The sequence below is a fragment of the Dendrobates tinctorius genome, unplaced genomic scaffold, assembly GCF_039654945.1.
Source record: "Dendrobates tinctorius isolate UK_male_01 unplaced genomic scaffold, ASM3965494v1 ptg000004l, whole genome shotgun sequence".
NCBI lineage: Eukaryota > Metazoa > Chordata > Amphibia > Anura > Dendrobatidae > Dendrobates > Dendrobates tinctorius.
Genome location: NW_027361672.1, coordinates 39,566,176 through 39,581,539, shown reverse-complemented (window position 1 = coordinate 39,581,539; position 15,364 = coordinate 39,566,176). Strand labels below are relative to the sequence as shown.

At 42.8% G+C, this 15,364-nt stretch overlaps 1 protein-coding gene across 1 annotated transcript in view; it reads left to right on the top strand.

Moving 5' to 3' along the window:
- Positions 1-15,364, top strand: part of LOC141083415 (uncharacterized) — a 71,880-nt gene that overhangs the window by 41,734 nt on the left and 14,782 nt on the right. The window contains exons 14-19 of the mRNA XM_073567662.1: positions 6,007-6,060; positions 6,146-6,199; positions 6,784-6,837; positions 10,726-10,797; positions 10,921-10,956; positions 14,603-14,647. Coding sequence (XP_073423763.1) covers positions 6,007-6,060; positions 6,146-6,199; positions 6,784-6,837; positions 10,726-10,797; positions 10,921-10,956; positions 14,603-14,647 — 315 coding nt within the window. The remainder of the gene's footprint in view (positions 1-6,006; positions 6,061-6,145; positions 6,200-6,783; positions 6,838-10,725; positions 10,798-10,920; positions 10,957-14,602; positions 14,648-15,364) is intronic.

The following is a 15,364-nucleotide window of genomic DNA, read 5'->3' as shown; positions in this document are numbered from 1 at the left end:
ACAGATAAAGATTAAAATTATTTTTTAGAAAAAACATCTAAATGAGTGAAATCAACTTTTCTAGGTTAAATATTACACAAGTAGTGCATGGCGAGTTAAATTCTTTCTAAATTGTGATATATCCAAGAAGGTGAAATACTGGGCAGGACTAAGCACTTCTTGTACAAAGACTCATTTAAATTTAACTATTACCCTTGGGTTCGGCCGTGTTTATACAGAGCTGAGCAATCACATTAAACTAACATGATGGAAGTAAAGCAATTGAAGGAGTTTTCTGCAAACCTAGCAAGTCTGACTAAACGTTCTTTATGAGAATTAAATGTTGAGCTCCTATGAGATCTGGTTTATTCCAAGGAGGAGTCCTGTAATCTGGCTCTAAGGCAGACTGTATGGTGCCAGGAAAAATACCTGCAGGCACCATCATCCATTTTCTATATGCTCAAGGGCATATTTCATAAGTTGTGGGCAGCACAGTGGCTCAGTGGTTAGCATGGTTGCTTTGTAATGCTCTCCCCCTGTTTACATGAGTTTCCTCTGGGTTCTCCAGTTTTATCCCACACTTCAAAGACATACTGGTAGGGTTTCTAGATTGTGAGCCCAATGGGGACAGTGATGATGATGGGTGAAAGGTTCTTGCCATGGCCATGCAGGTGCTGTTCAGACACTGTAACTCGGTCTTGTACGCCTTGTAGGGATTCAACTCGCTCAGGAGCCACGGGAGACAATCAGGAGGCACATTCCTTTAAAAGTTCATAGGGTTTATTGCTCCATAACCCATATACCAGCGCATAACATAAGGAATAGCCTTTAGCTCAGGCGAAAGCAAGTATAAGTGTCCATTGTTTCAGGCTCAGTCCTGGAGCCTCAGCAAACACAGGAGGCCCATCCCTCCTCACATACAGCCAATATACACAGGCCTCACTGGGTCAGCAGCCTCAGCACGTGATCTTCAGTAAGGTAGCACACCTTCCTCCACATAGGCCTGCCGGGACCTTCCACATGGCCCAATCAGATCCATGCGCTCTCTCTCATGTGACCGGACCTCAGGTACCCTATATGGTCCATAACCACACCCACAGGTGATCACATGGCTATGACCCCACTAAAGGTCCTATTACACACAGCCACACATTTACTTTACTATGACACTCCCAAACACACCCCTGGGTGGGTTTGTGTGTATCCAGGCCCGCCTAGTTACCTGGAGACTTCTCCCTTATACATTGAAGCAACACCTCAGCAATATCACTGCTGAACAACACATAAGTCTCCTTCCCAAAGCCACCCACCCTGGGATACACAACGGCCATTCCACATTCCGCCATTCATCCCCTCTCCTGGGACATCCACACATCGCCCCCCCAGCGGACCCAGTGGTCACTACACCTCATACCTCCCCCCTCTGTTCAAACTTGTGGGCTTGAACACACATCACTCCAGGGTCTCGCGACCAGGCACTCACTACACCTTGCCCCACAGGTCGAGAGAACCGTATCCATCTGTCATACGGCCTCGTTCCTACGTTAGACCTCCCCCGCCTCCAGCGGTCAGAATATTGGTCATTGGCTTTGACCATCCAGTCACGGTCTGTCTGCATCGTCAGACACTGGTTAGTCACCATCCTTTCTCTATCTAAGCGTCTTGTAACAAATGGTACCCCACCACATCTAAGATTACTTTTCAGTGCATTAACCTCACAGTTCTTTGCATCTGCTGTCTCTGTAGCAATCTCCAGTTCACACTTTAATCTACGGTGCAACGTATTGGCAAGTTGAGCCTCTTTCTCTGCTTCTTCCACCTGGCGTTTCAACTGTTTCAGACGCACATCACTTCCCTCTGCCAGGTCTTGGTACTACTCAGAATTACGCCTTTCATCATCCATTTGCCTTAGTACAACCTTCCATTTTTTCTCTGTACGACGTACTTGTTTGCTAGCAGATTGTCGCACTTTAATTTCCGCATCAAGCTGTTCCTCCAGTAGTGCAACCTTTGCTTCTAAGTCCTTATTCTGGCAAACTAATTGCTGACGGGCATTCTCATTCTTCTGAGCCTTACTACGTTCTGTCTTCAGATCAGCATCCATCTGGTCAACCTGAAGTGTGGCCTTTCTCAACTTGTCATTGGCTAATTCAACGTTGCCGTGTTCTTCCTCCACTTCTTCTTCAAGCTGAACAATGCGAGACTCTAATCGCCTCTTTTCTTCCAAAGCCAGAGCACTTTCACCTCTGTTGTTGGCAATCACATCAGCCAGTTCATCTTTTTCCTGCTGTGCTTGTCTTTTAGCACACTCTGCAGCAGCAATTACCATCTGTAAACGAATCACCTCTGCTTCCATACTTTTCAGTTTCTTTTTGTCTTCACACTGTTCCTCACTCGGGCCTGGCCGCTGTAAGTCTTCGTCCCACTTCTTCTCCCGCAGAAGACCTCTTACAGTTTCTGTTAGTACTCCTACCTCTTCTCTGAGGGACTTATTAAGACCTTGCCACGATGCCAGGTTATCTTTGAGCTCGAAGACTTCTTTCTCTAGCTCATCCAGTCTGTGCTCCCTTTCTCTCTCAGAACCACAGTCACCCCTAGAGTCTGAGTCACGCCGATAATCCGAGTCAACCCTCCAGTTACCCTCTGACCGTGTGTCCACTCCAGTTGCCTCATCTCCCAGCCCACCATCTGTCTTGTCACGAGACATCAGGTCCGTCAGTTGGGTAGATGTACTTCTTTTCCCGATCAGTTCTACTTCTGACCTGTCCACTTTAGGAGGCGTCACCGTCTCAGCGTCTGCTGGCCCCACAGTCGAAATGTCTCCATGGTACGACCATATGTCATCAAACAACACAAAGTCCCGGCCCCTCTCCAAGGCATAGACTAAGTCTTGTGGTATCCCGCCCCCTTGGCACACACCACCTTTGGTCCCCTCAAACATTACTCGGTCTACTGCATAGTTCACAGTGACCCCATGTTTACATCGAACCCTGGCGTTTTTCTCGGTCAGAGATAAAACGAGCAGAGTTCCTGTCACAGTTACCTGACTCTTTGAATCCAGTCTACCAGAGACTCCTCCCCGGCGCGGCTTCACGGTACACACCTGTGGCCCGTCATTATCCGGAAAATACATGCCGCACTCCTCAAAACTCATACAGACACTCTGCGGTTCCCCAGACATACCCACTGAGGCAACCAGTGCTGTCGTTTCCTGAACCACCCCTATTTGGGTTGCCGCCTCCTCCTGGGCTCCACCCCTTTTTGGGTTACCACCCCAATTTGGGTCACCGCCCCCTTCTGGGACTCCACCACCTTTTGAGTTACCACCCCAATTTGGGTCACCGCCCCTTCTGGGACTCCACCCCCTTTTGGGCTACCACCCCGATTTGGGTCACCGCCCCCTTCTGGAACTCCACCCCCTTTTGGGCTACCACCCCGATTTTGGTCACCTCCCCCTTCTGGGACTCCACCCCTTTCTGGGCCACGACTCCAATTTGGGCAACCGCCCCCTTTCGGGATTTCCCCATGTCCGTTCTGCAGAACTTCTTATGCCACAGTTCACACAGTACAGTTTGTCTTTTTGGGCTGGTACTGGCTCTTTAAGCACGACACCACACCAGTTCCTTCTGGTGCTGCCACAGCTCCTGCTGTCACAAATCACCGGCACCTCAGTCTGCTGTTCACAAGCAGCTGCTGGTGTCACTACAGCTCCTGCTGCTCCATCTTCGTGGACTCGCCTATCCACCAGAAGCCGCTTGTCCCCTTCGTAACCCCGCCAAGTTACCGGAAGCCGCTTGTCACCTTCGTAACCCCCACTGACCCAGGTCAGCATACCACAGACTCCTGTCTGTTACCTGTTGGTGACGGCCACACAGGTTTCTGGACGCCTCTTCTCCTCAGAGCTATCCCACAAATATCAATACAGTCACTTTCTCTGACCCTGGTCAGTATTACTCACGATTTTCCAGACCGTCTGCTCTCCTGGCTCAGAGCCGTCAGTACGGCAACATGTGCTTCTTGGAACCGCTGCCCGCAGTCTGTCACCAATTGTAGGGATTCAACTCGCTCAGGAGCCATGGGAGACAATCAGGAGGCACATTCCTTTAAAAGTTCATAGGGTTTATTGCTCCATAATCCATAAACCAGCACATAGCATAAGGAATAGCCTTTAGCTCAGGCGAAAGCAAGTATAAGTGTCCATTGTTTCAGGCTCAGTCCTGGAGCCTCAGCAAACATAGGAGGCCCATCCCTCCTCACATACAGCCAATATACACAGGCCTCACCGGGTCAGCAGCCTCAGCACTTGGTCTTCAGGAAGGTAGCACACCTTCCTCCACATAGGCCTGCCGGGACGTTCCACATGACCCAATCAGATCCATGCACTCTCTTTCATGTGACTGGACCTCAGGTACCCTATATGGTCCATAACCACACCCACAGGTGATCACATGGCTATGACCCCACTAAAGGTCCTATTACACACAGCCACATATATACTTTACTATGACACTCCCAAACACACCCCTGGGTGGGTTTGTAGGTAACCAGGGCCGCCCATCTCTCTAGTTACCTGGAGACTTCTCCCTTATACATTGAAGCAACACCTCAGCAATATCACTGCCGAACAACACATAAGTCTCCATCCCAAAGCTACCCACCCTGGGATACACAACGGCCATTCCGCATCCCGCCATTCATCCCCTCTCCTGGGACATCCACACAGCGCCCCCCAGCGGACCCAGTGGTCACTACATAGCCTGTACAGAAGCAGTATCATGAATGGTTCTATTACAGGAGCAGAAAAAACACACCTTTTTACCTTTTGCACTCATGGTTGGTAGGGGTCCCATGGTCATTTTCTAATAATATGCTATCACTTTTAATCACTAGAATGCTCTTTTAAATCACCACTCCAGGTTTTCTTTTTTACAGTGCTGGAGTGGCGCTTTAATGGTACGCTCGCTGCCCCCTGGTCATATACTCACCCTCTGGCGTCTTCACCACTTTTCAGTGCTTCTCAAGTCCCACAACGCCATCTTGTGACCACAGCTTCTGACTGTCTGGAAGTCAGAAGCTACATCACAAGTTCTCAATGCGAGTGACCTCCACGCCGCTCCATGAAACACTGTAGCTGCCGGCAGGTCACTTATTGCCAGATACCAACGGGAGAGATGCTGGAAAACAATGAAGGCAGCGACAGCAGGTGAGTATGAGACTGGGCAGGGGAATCACATTTAAGGCACCACTCCAGTGGGGCAATAAAAAAGATGCTGGAGTGGTGCTTTAGATCAAGGATATGATGTGAATGATCTAAAAGGGAATGTTTTTTAGTGAATGTTAATAGAATGCAAATAAGAGAATGAATACAAAAATTAATACCATTATAATATAAATAATTCAGAAATCTTCATTTTTTTCAAGGTTTCATGCTTCATAGTAACATTTAATTTCTAACATATGACTAATACACGTAATATTCAAAAAGTACAAATGAATGAATCTATTCAAATTTAAATACAGCACATTTGTTGAATTTTCCTAACAAATTTGATTCATGGTAAATCACCTCGCCGTGATTCAAACGTAATTCAAAGTCTCCAACTGCCCTGAAAAATGTGTTTTTTTTCCAGCACAAATTAATCTTCACTGCTGTACTGTCACACATTATCTGTACAAAGCTGTGATGTCCTATCCCATTTCACATTCCCTAACGGCTTCTGCATTCCCTGCCTTGGCTTTTTTACAGGCTATTATAGTACCCTCCTGAGTGGCTGTGCTACACCAAGAGATGTGATAGCTACAAGGAATTTTGGTCATGGGATTCTACTCTGACTGATGCAATCTTCTGCAATGTATAAAATAGTCGAAGCCAACGCTATCATTCTGTGGACAATGGAGTCACTATTAACTTAAGAATATTTTATGATTAAAAAAAATTCCTGAATTTAAAAGTATATGACAAGAAATCAATGGCCAAATATCAAGTGAAATATGGCGAAATGTTAAAAAGCTAATTATCATTTGCAGGGCATAACAGGACTGTCTGGCATCCCTGGCTTCCATGGCTCTGATGGGAAAGATGTGAGTTAAGAAATGTCTGGTGCTGTATCGTTACTTTCTTGTTCACTGTCTGTGGACACTAATCACCTGAATTATTAATTTACAGGGGGTTACTGGAGTACGTGGCAAAGAAGGTGATCCTGGAATATTCGGACAAAAGGTGTGCTCTATATCTTTACTGCTAACAATATCAAGAGCCATGTCCCTATAGCTGGTCACATACAGGGCAATTTGGCCTCAATCTTATGAACGTTTCAATATTTTCTGCTACCTGGGCATTTATGGTAAAAGCCCATATATTAAAGGATATTTCCCAGAATATTGATAATTTTTCTCAAGAAATTTGTTTTTGGCAAGGATTACATCATAGACCCAAGCAGCCGTTTTGGGAGTTTCACTTCTGCCATAGGATCCGCAACCTACTGTGCTTATACAGTAGGTGATCAATGATGTGTGAAGAGGGCCACCTGACCGCCTCATTTCCATAGCTATACCAGCTATAGACCTGCAGTGAACAAAATGCAGTAACACATGCAGATTTGTCAAGGATTTCTGTGCCCTTGGCCTTAGTTTGCATCCAACTAATAAAAATCAGGATGCTGATTTTCATGAGTTTGCCAATTTGTGTCTGTTAAAACATTGCATCCTATTAGACAGATTGATTCATTTAATTAATTGCTATTTCTTTCTTAAATTCTAAAAAAAATGTAAATTTAAAAAGAAATCATGCTTTTGTTATTACAGGGAGACAAAGGAGATAGAGGGCCACCTGGTCCACCGGGTATTGAAGGGCCAGTGGTAAGTTGGGCATTAATATTGTGATTATACTATGTATATACAGGTTGTTTGGAGGCTGTCTATGTTTTCTTTGCTTCTTTAATGTTCCTTCATAGCAGTATATACTATCCAAACCACCTTACAAATACATGATAGACTTGTAGTCAGATAATATCAGGTGAGCTTAATTTTAAGCCGATATGAAATATATATATTTTGCCCATTAATAGAAGACACTATTCTATCTTTCTCTAGCCATAATTCTATTACAACTAGAATCACTGAGATCGGCTGTTTGCCAGATTGGCTTTGTGATGCCTATCACTACTCATGGATAAGCTGTGAGGCTGGGTAGTCAAGAGGTCCGAGGTCAAAAGCCAAGAGAGTACACCATAGACAGAGGGATGACATAAAGGCGTAGTCAGGAAGCGGATGGTCAATAGAGATCTACGGTTGAGCAGAAAAGATCAGGATACCAGACTAGGAGCACAAAGCGAGCACACAACTCTTGAGCAAAGCTGTAATTGGCAGCAATCAAAGACACAGAGCTGGTTAAATAGCCAGATAATTGCTTATCACAAGAGACACTTGGATGAAGCCCCGGCACACCCTGTCCCTGATTGGATGACTAAACTTTCACTTAAGACACTGACAGCTCAGCATACCCCAGCATCTGATTGAACGGCTGAGCTGTCCATCACCATATCGACAGCTCAGCACACCTAGATTGGGCAGCAGAACTATCAATCACTGCATCCAGACACTCTAATAGGAGGAATCATGACAGGCTTTCTTTTGAAAAGGTGTATGGGTATGTCTCCATCCTAATGTGTGTGATACTGTTAAGTATATCTCTTGGATTTGATATCACTTTACCTGTGTTAGTCTGACAAATAGAATCCCAGCTGACCCCAAAAAGAAAATGCAATGTTTAGTAGACAATGTGTCCCTTTCCAAGTTTTTAAAGCAAAGCGACACATAGATGTGAAGGGCTGCTGCAGCCAGACTTATTCACTTAAAGGGAACCTGTCACCTTTTTTGACTGCTATAAAATACAGCCACCGCCTTTCAGGGCTTATCTACAGCATTCTACAGGGTGGGCCATTTATATGGATGCACCTAAATTAAATGGGAATGGTTGGTGATATCAACTTCCTATTTGTGGTACATTAGTATATGGGAGAAGGGAAACTTTCCAAGATGTGTGGTGACCATGGCGGCCATTTTGAAGTCGGCCATTTTGGATCCAACTTTATTTTTTTCAAAGTGAAGATGGTCATGTGACACATCAAACTTATTGAGAATTTCACAAGAAAAACAATGGTGTGCTTGGTTTTAACATAACTTTATTCTTTCATGAGTTATTTACAAGTTTATGACAACTTGTAAAATGTGTTCAAAGTACTGCTCATTGTGTTGGATTGTCAATGCAACCCTCTTCTCCCACTGTTGACACACTGATAGCAACACTGCAGAAGAAATGCTAGCAAAGGCTTTCAGTATTCGTGGTTTCAGATGCTGCAAATCTCGTATCTTCACAGCATCGACAATTGCCATCAGATGACCCCAAAGATAAAAGTCTAAGGGGGTCAGATCAGGAGACCTTGGTGGCCATTCAACTGGCCCATGAGGACCAATCCACTTTCCAAGAAACTATTCATGTAGGAATGCTTGGACCTGACACCCATAATTGATGCTATGGTGTGGTATATGGGGTACAAAGATAGTGGGGTCATTCTTCATCAATGGAAACCTTAATGCCACTGGATATCTGAAATTGCTACATGATGATGTATTGCCCTCTTTATGCACTGGAGATTGCCCGTTCCCTGAGTTTTTCCAGCAAGATGTGCACCACCATATTATGGGTGTCAGGTCTGAGCATTCCTACATGGAATCTGACCCCCTTAGACTGGCATTTCTTCTGCGGTGTTGCTATCAGTGTGTCAAGAGTGGGAGAAGAGGGTTGCATTGACAATCCAACACAATGGGCAGCACTTTGAACACATTTTATAAGTGGTCATAAACTTGTAAATAAATCATGAAAGAATAAAGTTACGGTACATTAAAACCAAGCACACCATTGTTTTTCTTGTGAAATTCTCAGTAAGTTTGATGTGTCACATGACCCTCTTCCCATTGAAAAAATAAAGTTGGATACAAAATGGATGACTTCAAAATGGCCACCATGGTCACCATTCATCTTGAGAAGTTTCCCCCCCTCCCATATACTAATGTGCCACAAACAGGAAGTTGATATCACCAACCATTCCCATTTTATTTACGTGTATTCATATAAATGGCCCACCCTGCATAATGTTGTAGATAAGCCCCCAGTCTGACCTGAAAGATAAGAAAAATAAGTTTTATTGTACTCACCCGGGGGGGGGGGGCAGTCCGGTGTGGTCCGGTCCTATGGTTGTTACAGGTCCGGCGCCTCCCATCTTCTTCCGATGTCGTCCTCCTGCTCGCTTCATCGCTCCTGGCATTGCATTTCTGAGCAGGCATATTTCTCTGCCCTATTGAGCGCAGAGCAAAGTACTGCAGTGCGCAGGCATCGGGAAAGATCAGAGAGACCGAGCGCCTGCTCACTGTAGTACTTTGCTCTGCCCTTAACAGGGCAGAGAAGTACGCCTGCACAGAAGTGTGATGCTGGGAGCCATGAAGCAAGCAGGAGTACAGCATTGCAAGAAGATGGACGGTGCTGGACCCGGACCTGCAACACCCATCGGACCGGACCGCCCCCCTGGTAAGTATAATAAAACTTATTTTTCTTATCTTGCAGGTCGGACCGGGGGCTTAGCTACAACATTATAGAATGCTGTAGATAAGCCCTGAAAGGCAGCGGCCGAATCTTATAGCGACCAAAACAGGTGACAGGTGAACTTTAATGAGTAACTGTCATTTTAATTTTTATTTCATAAATCGATAGTGCACATGAAAATAAGCAACAGAAATTTGCTTCTTTCTCTGCCAAAATTGATCAGTCATGATCAAAATTCTCAACTCTGAGGTGACATCTGTATTCAGACTTTCCCATTACTGAGATAGGAGCTGGCAGCTGGTACTGATGAGATTCTATGTAGGCGGGAGGAAGGAGGAGCCAGTGGCAGAGCTCCTCCTCCCTCTCATATCTAGATAAAATCATATCCATAGCAACTGCCATCTCCTATCTCATTAATGGGAAAGTCTGTCTTTACTGAATACAGATTTTAGCTCATAATTGCAAATTTTGATAATGACTGATCAATTTTGAGAAAGAAGCATTCTTCCTCTGATAAGATATATTACCAGCTTGCTTACTTTTACATGTACTATTGATTTATGAAGTAAAAATTAAAGCGATGGTTACTATTTAAATGGGTACTCTTTAAGTACAGCATGTGACCATGGCGTATCTGTATAGGATAAGAACAGTGAAGGGGATCCACTGTACACAAATGCTGTGTCCTATTCTTTTTTGGAATTACATGGGGGTCGCAGAGGTCAGAGTGATCAACATAACAAGTTTGCTTTAATCAATTACTCTATGAGCGGCGTTCCTCCCTGTACATTACTTAGATCGGCCACTGCTGTAACATAAATTAGTTGATCGGTTGTTGGTGCTGGGTGCTGGATACGCACAAAGATGAGATGATTCAAAAGATTTACAGGACCATAGTCATTGGGCCATAGCAGTGCAAGCTTCCTATTTCTGGTACTTCTGATTAGTAGAACCAGCGAGATGTCACTGCTGCAGTGCTATGCACACATGGCGTCACACCAGCCCAGTAAGAGTGCCTTTCACTGGGTTCACATAGTATTGACGTGGAAGCTGGACCTAGTATAACAACATTCTAAATTGTTTTTACAGTTTATAATTATTGTTAATAAATTACATTGTATTATTACTTTTTATTGTCTTTTTAGGGTGCAAGGGGCACCAGAGGGGATGGTGGTATCCCTGGAAAACCAGGACCACAGGGACTCAAAGGTCCTAAGGTAAATACCTTTTCAGAATAAATCTCATCTATACTGTCTTGGATGAACCTTGGTTGTAAGTGATTCATTAATTTTGAGATTTTACATACTGTATATCATGTTTCTTCCTCTCTTTTGATTCAGGGCTCAAAGGGGGATATTGGAGATGATGGCATACAGGTATTACCTTTCTTATATGTCCTGTTTTGTGAACATATATTTGAATACTGCATGACAAATGTTATTATATCCGTACCCCCAGTTAGTGACTGCAGTGCAGCTGTACCCACTAAGTGACCTCCAAAGTGTTAACCCGGGAGAGTCTTCGCCTAACGCACTCGATAATTAGACATGGAACACGATGCAGTTACGTAAAAAAATCTGCATCTTTTGTTTTATTTAAGTATCAATCCACCATCTTGATCCTGATCCATGGAATAAAACTTACCCTTTACTCTGTCAACTTTTTGTAAAGTGCAAAACTGCTAGACATTTTAGCAGAAATGTACACTTATATATGACTGGAGTACATTTTCTGCTGCTGTATGAGCTACTGACAAACTGCACCAAATGCTCAGACTCTTGATCAAACCTGGCATTCACAAAAAGGAAGAAAGTACTCATTGGGAATATTAAAGGGAACCTAATAGGTAATACATGCTGCCCGAACCACTGGCAGCATGTATCAAACAACGACTCTGTTATTTCTGCCAGACACGGTCTTGCTCTGAAACTATGCAGCATTTCAGAGAATACATAGATTTAAAAGCCTTCCGGGAACCAGGCCACATGGGCGACCAGTAGGTTCTCAATGCCTTCTCCCTGACTCGTTCCCACTGAGTAACGGTTCTTCTCCATCTACACACATGGCAGGGAGAAGCAATCAAGGACTGGCCACTTGGACTAGTCACCTGTGTGTCATGGTTCTCGGCCAACCTTTAATTGTATAATTTCTCTGAAGCGCCAAAGTGTTTCATAGTAAAACCATAACTATCTGAAGTAGCACCAGTGGAGGGGGAATGTGGGTACTATTTTTATTTTAGCTATTGGACCCTCTCCGATCTATGTACTGTGTTCTACTTTTTATAGCCTTGTTTTGGTCCGTTCTTTGCTGGATACATGTAATCTTGTCTAGGTGGATTTGCAAGCAGCCTACTCTCAGCATGGGAACCTAGGTGTATAAAACAGCTCTATTGGGTGTCTGAATTTCTAAAAATAAGAAATAACATATTTTATGGAGTTTTTTTTATTTTTTGTTCATGTTTTGTTTTCTTTTTTGATTTTTATGAAATATGTTTTACGGATCCTGAGAATTGTTCCATTTTTAATTTAGTTAGAAGTGCCAAATAAATGTAGATACATTGGATTTATTATAGGAAAACATTTACACAACACACAAAAAGAGCATTGAGTGGAAATATACGTAGATGGCTCTCTCTACTGTTCCGGATGGCAACCTAGCTTCTTAGAGTAAAGATTGGCCCGGGATCATGGAAGGCAGCCCAGATGGTTTGTCACTTCTACGTCCAACAACATTGCCAGTGTGCTCCTGCTTACAATATCGTGTAGTCAACTTATTACTAGCATCTGTTTCCCAGAAGCTTTGAAGCTGAAGCCCTCGAATCTGCCTGTGCCGTAGGCACTTTTACACAATCAATTAAGAAGGTGACTTCGAAGACTAGGTCTACAATGCAGATAATGCAATCACACGTGACAATAACGTATAATGCAAGGGATCTGATTTATAATTACTCCCCATGTAGCATATATGTCTGCATGGAACAGATGAGATCGTATTATCCAGAAAATTGCAATAATTGTACAGCTTTTACATTTTGTAAATCTAAGGTGTGCAACGAAAAAAACATTCCAATTTGTATTCTTTTAGCCTTTCTTTTCTTTTATCTTATAGAGCAATTACTTTCCAGGCTGATATACCCACTAAAATGCAGAATAGTTATAATTCATAACACGAATAAAGAATAAAAATTACAAAGTGTAACCCCTTACTGCCATGGTGATTTTCCAGTTTTGTACTTTTTCCCTCCCCATAATTATTTTGTTTTATGCAATAACATTGCAGAAAAAAGGCAATTCAAATGTTATGCTAAAAATGACTCGGCAATATTTCCAGCTCACTACAGATCCAGGTCACTAAAATTATGGCAATATGAAGCATTTTTTTTTAAATATATTATTACCGTATGTGGTGCAAAAAAATTAGGAAATTAAAGAAAAAAAACACAAAAACAAAGTTTGCTTCTGTTGCCAAGACCCATAACTTTTATTTTTTTGGTGATTTAGCTGGATGAAGCGCTCATTTTTTGATTGGTGAACTGATATTTTTACTGATACCATCTTAGGGCAGTTGTAACATATTGAATGCACTTTATTTCATATTTTGTGCTGTTGTGGAGAGCAAAAAAGTTGCAATTCTGGCATTTTTTTTATTTTTGTTTTAACGGTGTTTACCAATTAGGTTCATTAATTTTATATTTTTATAGAGCAGTATTTCCAGACAAGATGATACCACATATTTTTGTTTTTTTAAAATTTTATCACCTCTTTATTTTTATAGGGGAAAAGGAGCGAGACTCAAATTCTTATATTTTTTAATATTTTTTTAAAAGCTTTTTTTTACTTTATTTTTGTCATCATTAGATTGTTTATATTATATAATAGGACAGAATAGCAGTATATAGTAAAAATCTCATTCTGCTATGAACAACAGCCACAGGCTGGTCTTCACAGAAGTATGTAATACCATGCATGAGGGCCTTCAGTAGACCACCAGATGTGATGGCACCCCACCGGCATCCCAGTATTGAATTTCAGGAGGGCAATGGGTTGGTAGAGATTGACAGCAGCGTATAAGAGATAACAGTAGCGGTTGCTGCTGAGCTCCACTTGATGCTGTAAGGGTGAGTGCACACAGTGCGGATTCACCTGCGGATTTGCAGGTAAAACCGCAGGTAAAGTGACCTGCGGTTTACCTGCGGATTTGCCAGCGGTTTTCCCCTGTGGTTTGACACCTGGACAATGGAACAGGTGTCAAACCGCTGCGGAATCCGCACAAAGAATTTACATGCTACAGATATAAAACCGCGGAAAGCTCCGCACCGTGGGCACTGCGGTTTTGAAATCCCATTGGCTAACATGGTACTGTTCATTGCTTGTGGATCTGCTGCGGATCCACAGGGCCAAATCCGCTGCGAATCCGCAGCGTGTGCACATACCCTTAGAGGCAGATGCTGACTGTCCAGCGCAACCAGTGTCTATCTGCAAAATTGTTAGTCTGTCGATGAATCTGTACTAGGTTGCTCAGTGTACATAAACTGCCATAGTTATCGCCATTGCTAGCCCTGTTTACACAGAGCAATGTATTGCCAATAACAATGATCCTTTTTACCACACAAAAGATCATTTTACCAGATGTTTTGCTCATTCACCAGGTAGTCGGCAGCCTGCTTACAGGGCAAGATAATCATGAAATTAGTGTTTTTAACAATTCTTGTTCGTGATTATCTTGCAGTGTAAATCCTCTTTAGGCATCCCATAAGCTAGAGCCACCAAGGAATTGCTCCATCGTGGGATACATTGAGTACATTAACACTGATGCGTTTTGGATGAAAGACCAGCATTTATTTTGGTTGAATCCTTATGTAAAAATCCTGTTTAAACATATATTGTGACGATATCATGTTGGGGTATTAATATGATTAATAAAATAATTAGTAGATCAAAACAAGTATACTAATTTTTAACTATGATTTATTAAATAAAACCTTCAAGTACATAGCTCATTTTGATTTTTCTTTTTTTGTAGGGAGAAAAGGGAAGACAAGGTGTAACGGGAAAGACTGGAGCCAAGGTACATAACAATATAGGTATTAGTCTACCATAAGCCGCCATGTTTATCCATAACTGATATATCTGACCTGCTATAATGTTTTTTCCCAATGGAAACTTGGGATATTGTTTAAAACACATAACAAGAGTTGTATTTTTCAGATGGGACATTGATATACACAATATGATCATTTACATATTTTAAATATGTACAGCCCTCTAATAACCAACTTATTTGTCTGGGTCAAAGCATCAAAGGAGTTGTCCAGGTTTGAGAGCAAAGTCTTCAGCCACTATATATGACTACAGACTTCTGTATCGTTACAGCATCTTGAGCACATGCTGTCTTAATTCTCGGTGCAAGCGAATGGTCACATGCTTACTAGATGCATTTGTCTTCTATCAAATCACTTTTATTGAGAAAAACCGGATGAGACTAGTTGGCTTGTGACTGCATTTATGCAAATTGCATATATGCGGTCATGTCACTGTTCGCTCGCATCGGCCATACCGGGAAATTGAGGAGACAGAAAGTACTCTGGACCTAGTCACAATTGAGAAGTTTGCAGCCACATAGAGTAATTGCAGACTTTTCTCTCAAATCAGCCCAACCCTTTAGCTCAGTAGCTAGCTGTAGTACGGTAAGCTACTCAGCGTGCAGCATGTTAAAATATTCCATTGACTATTGATATTGCACTGAGCAATTGAATAATATTATCATCCACAATTATCTATGTAG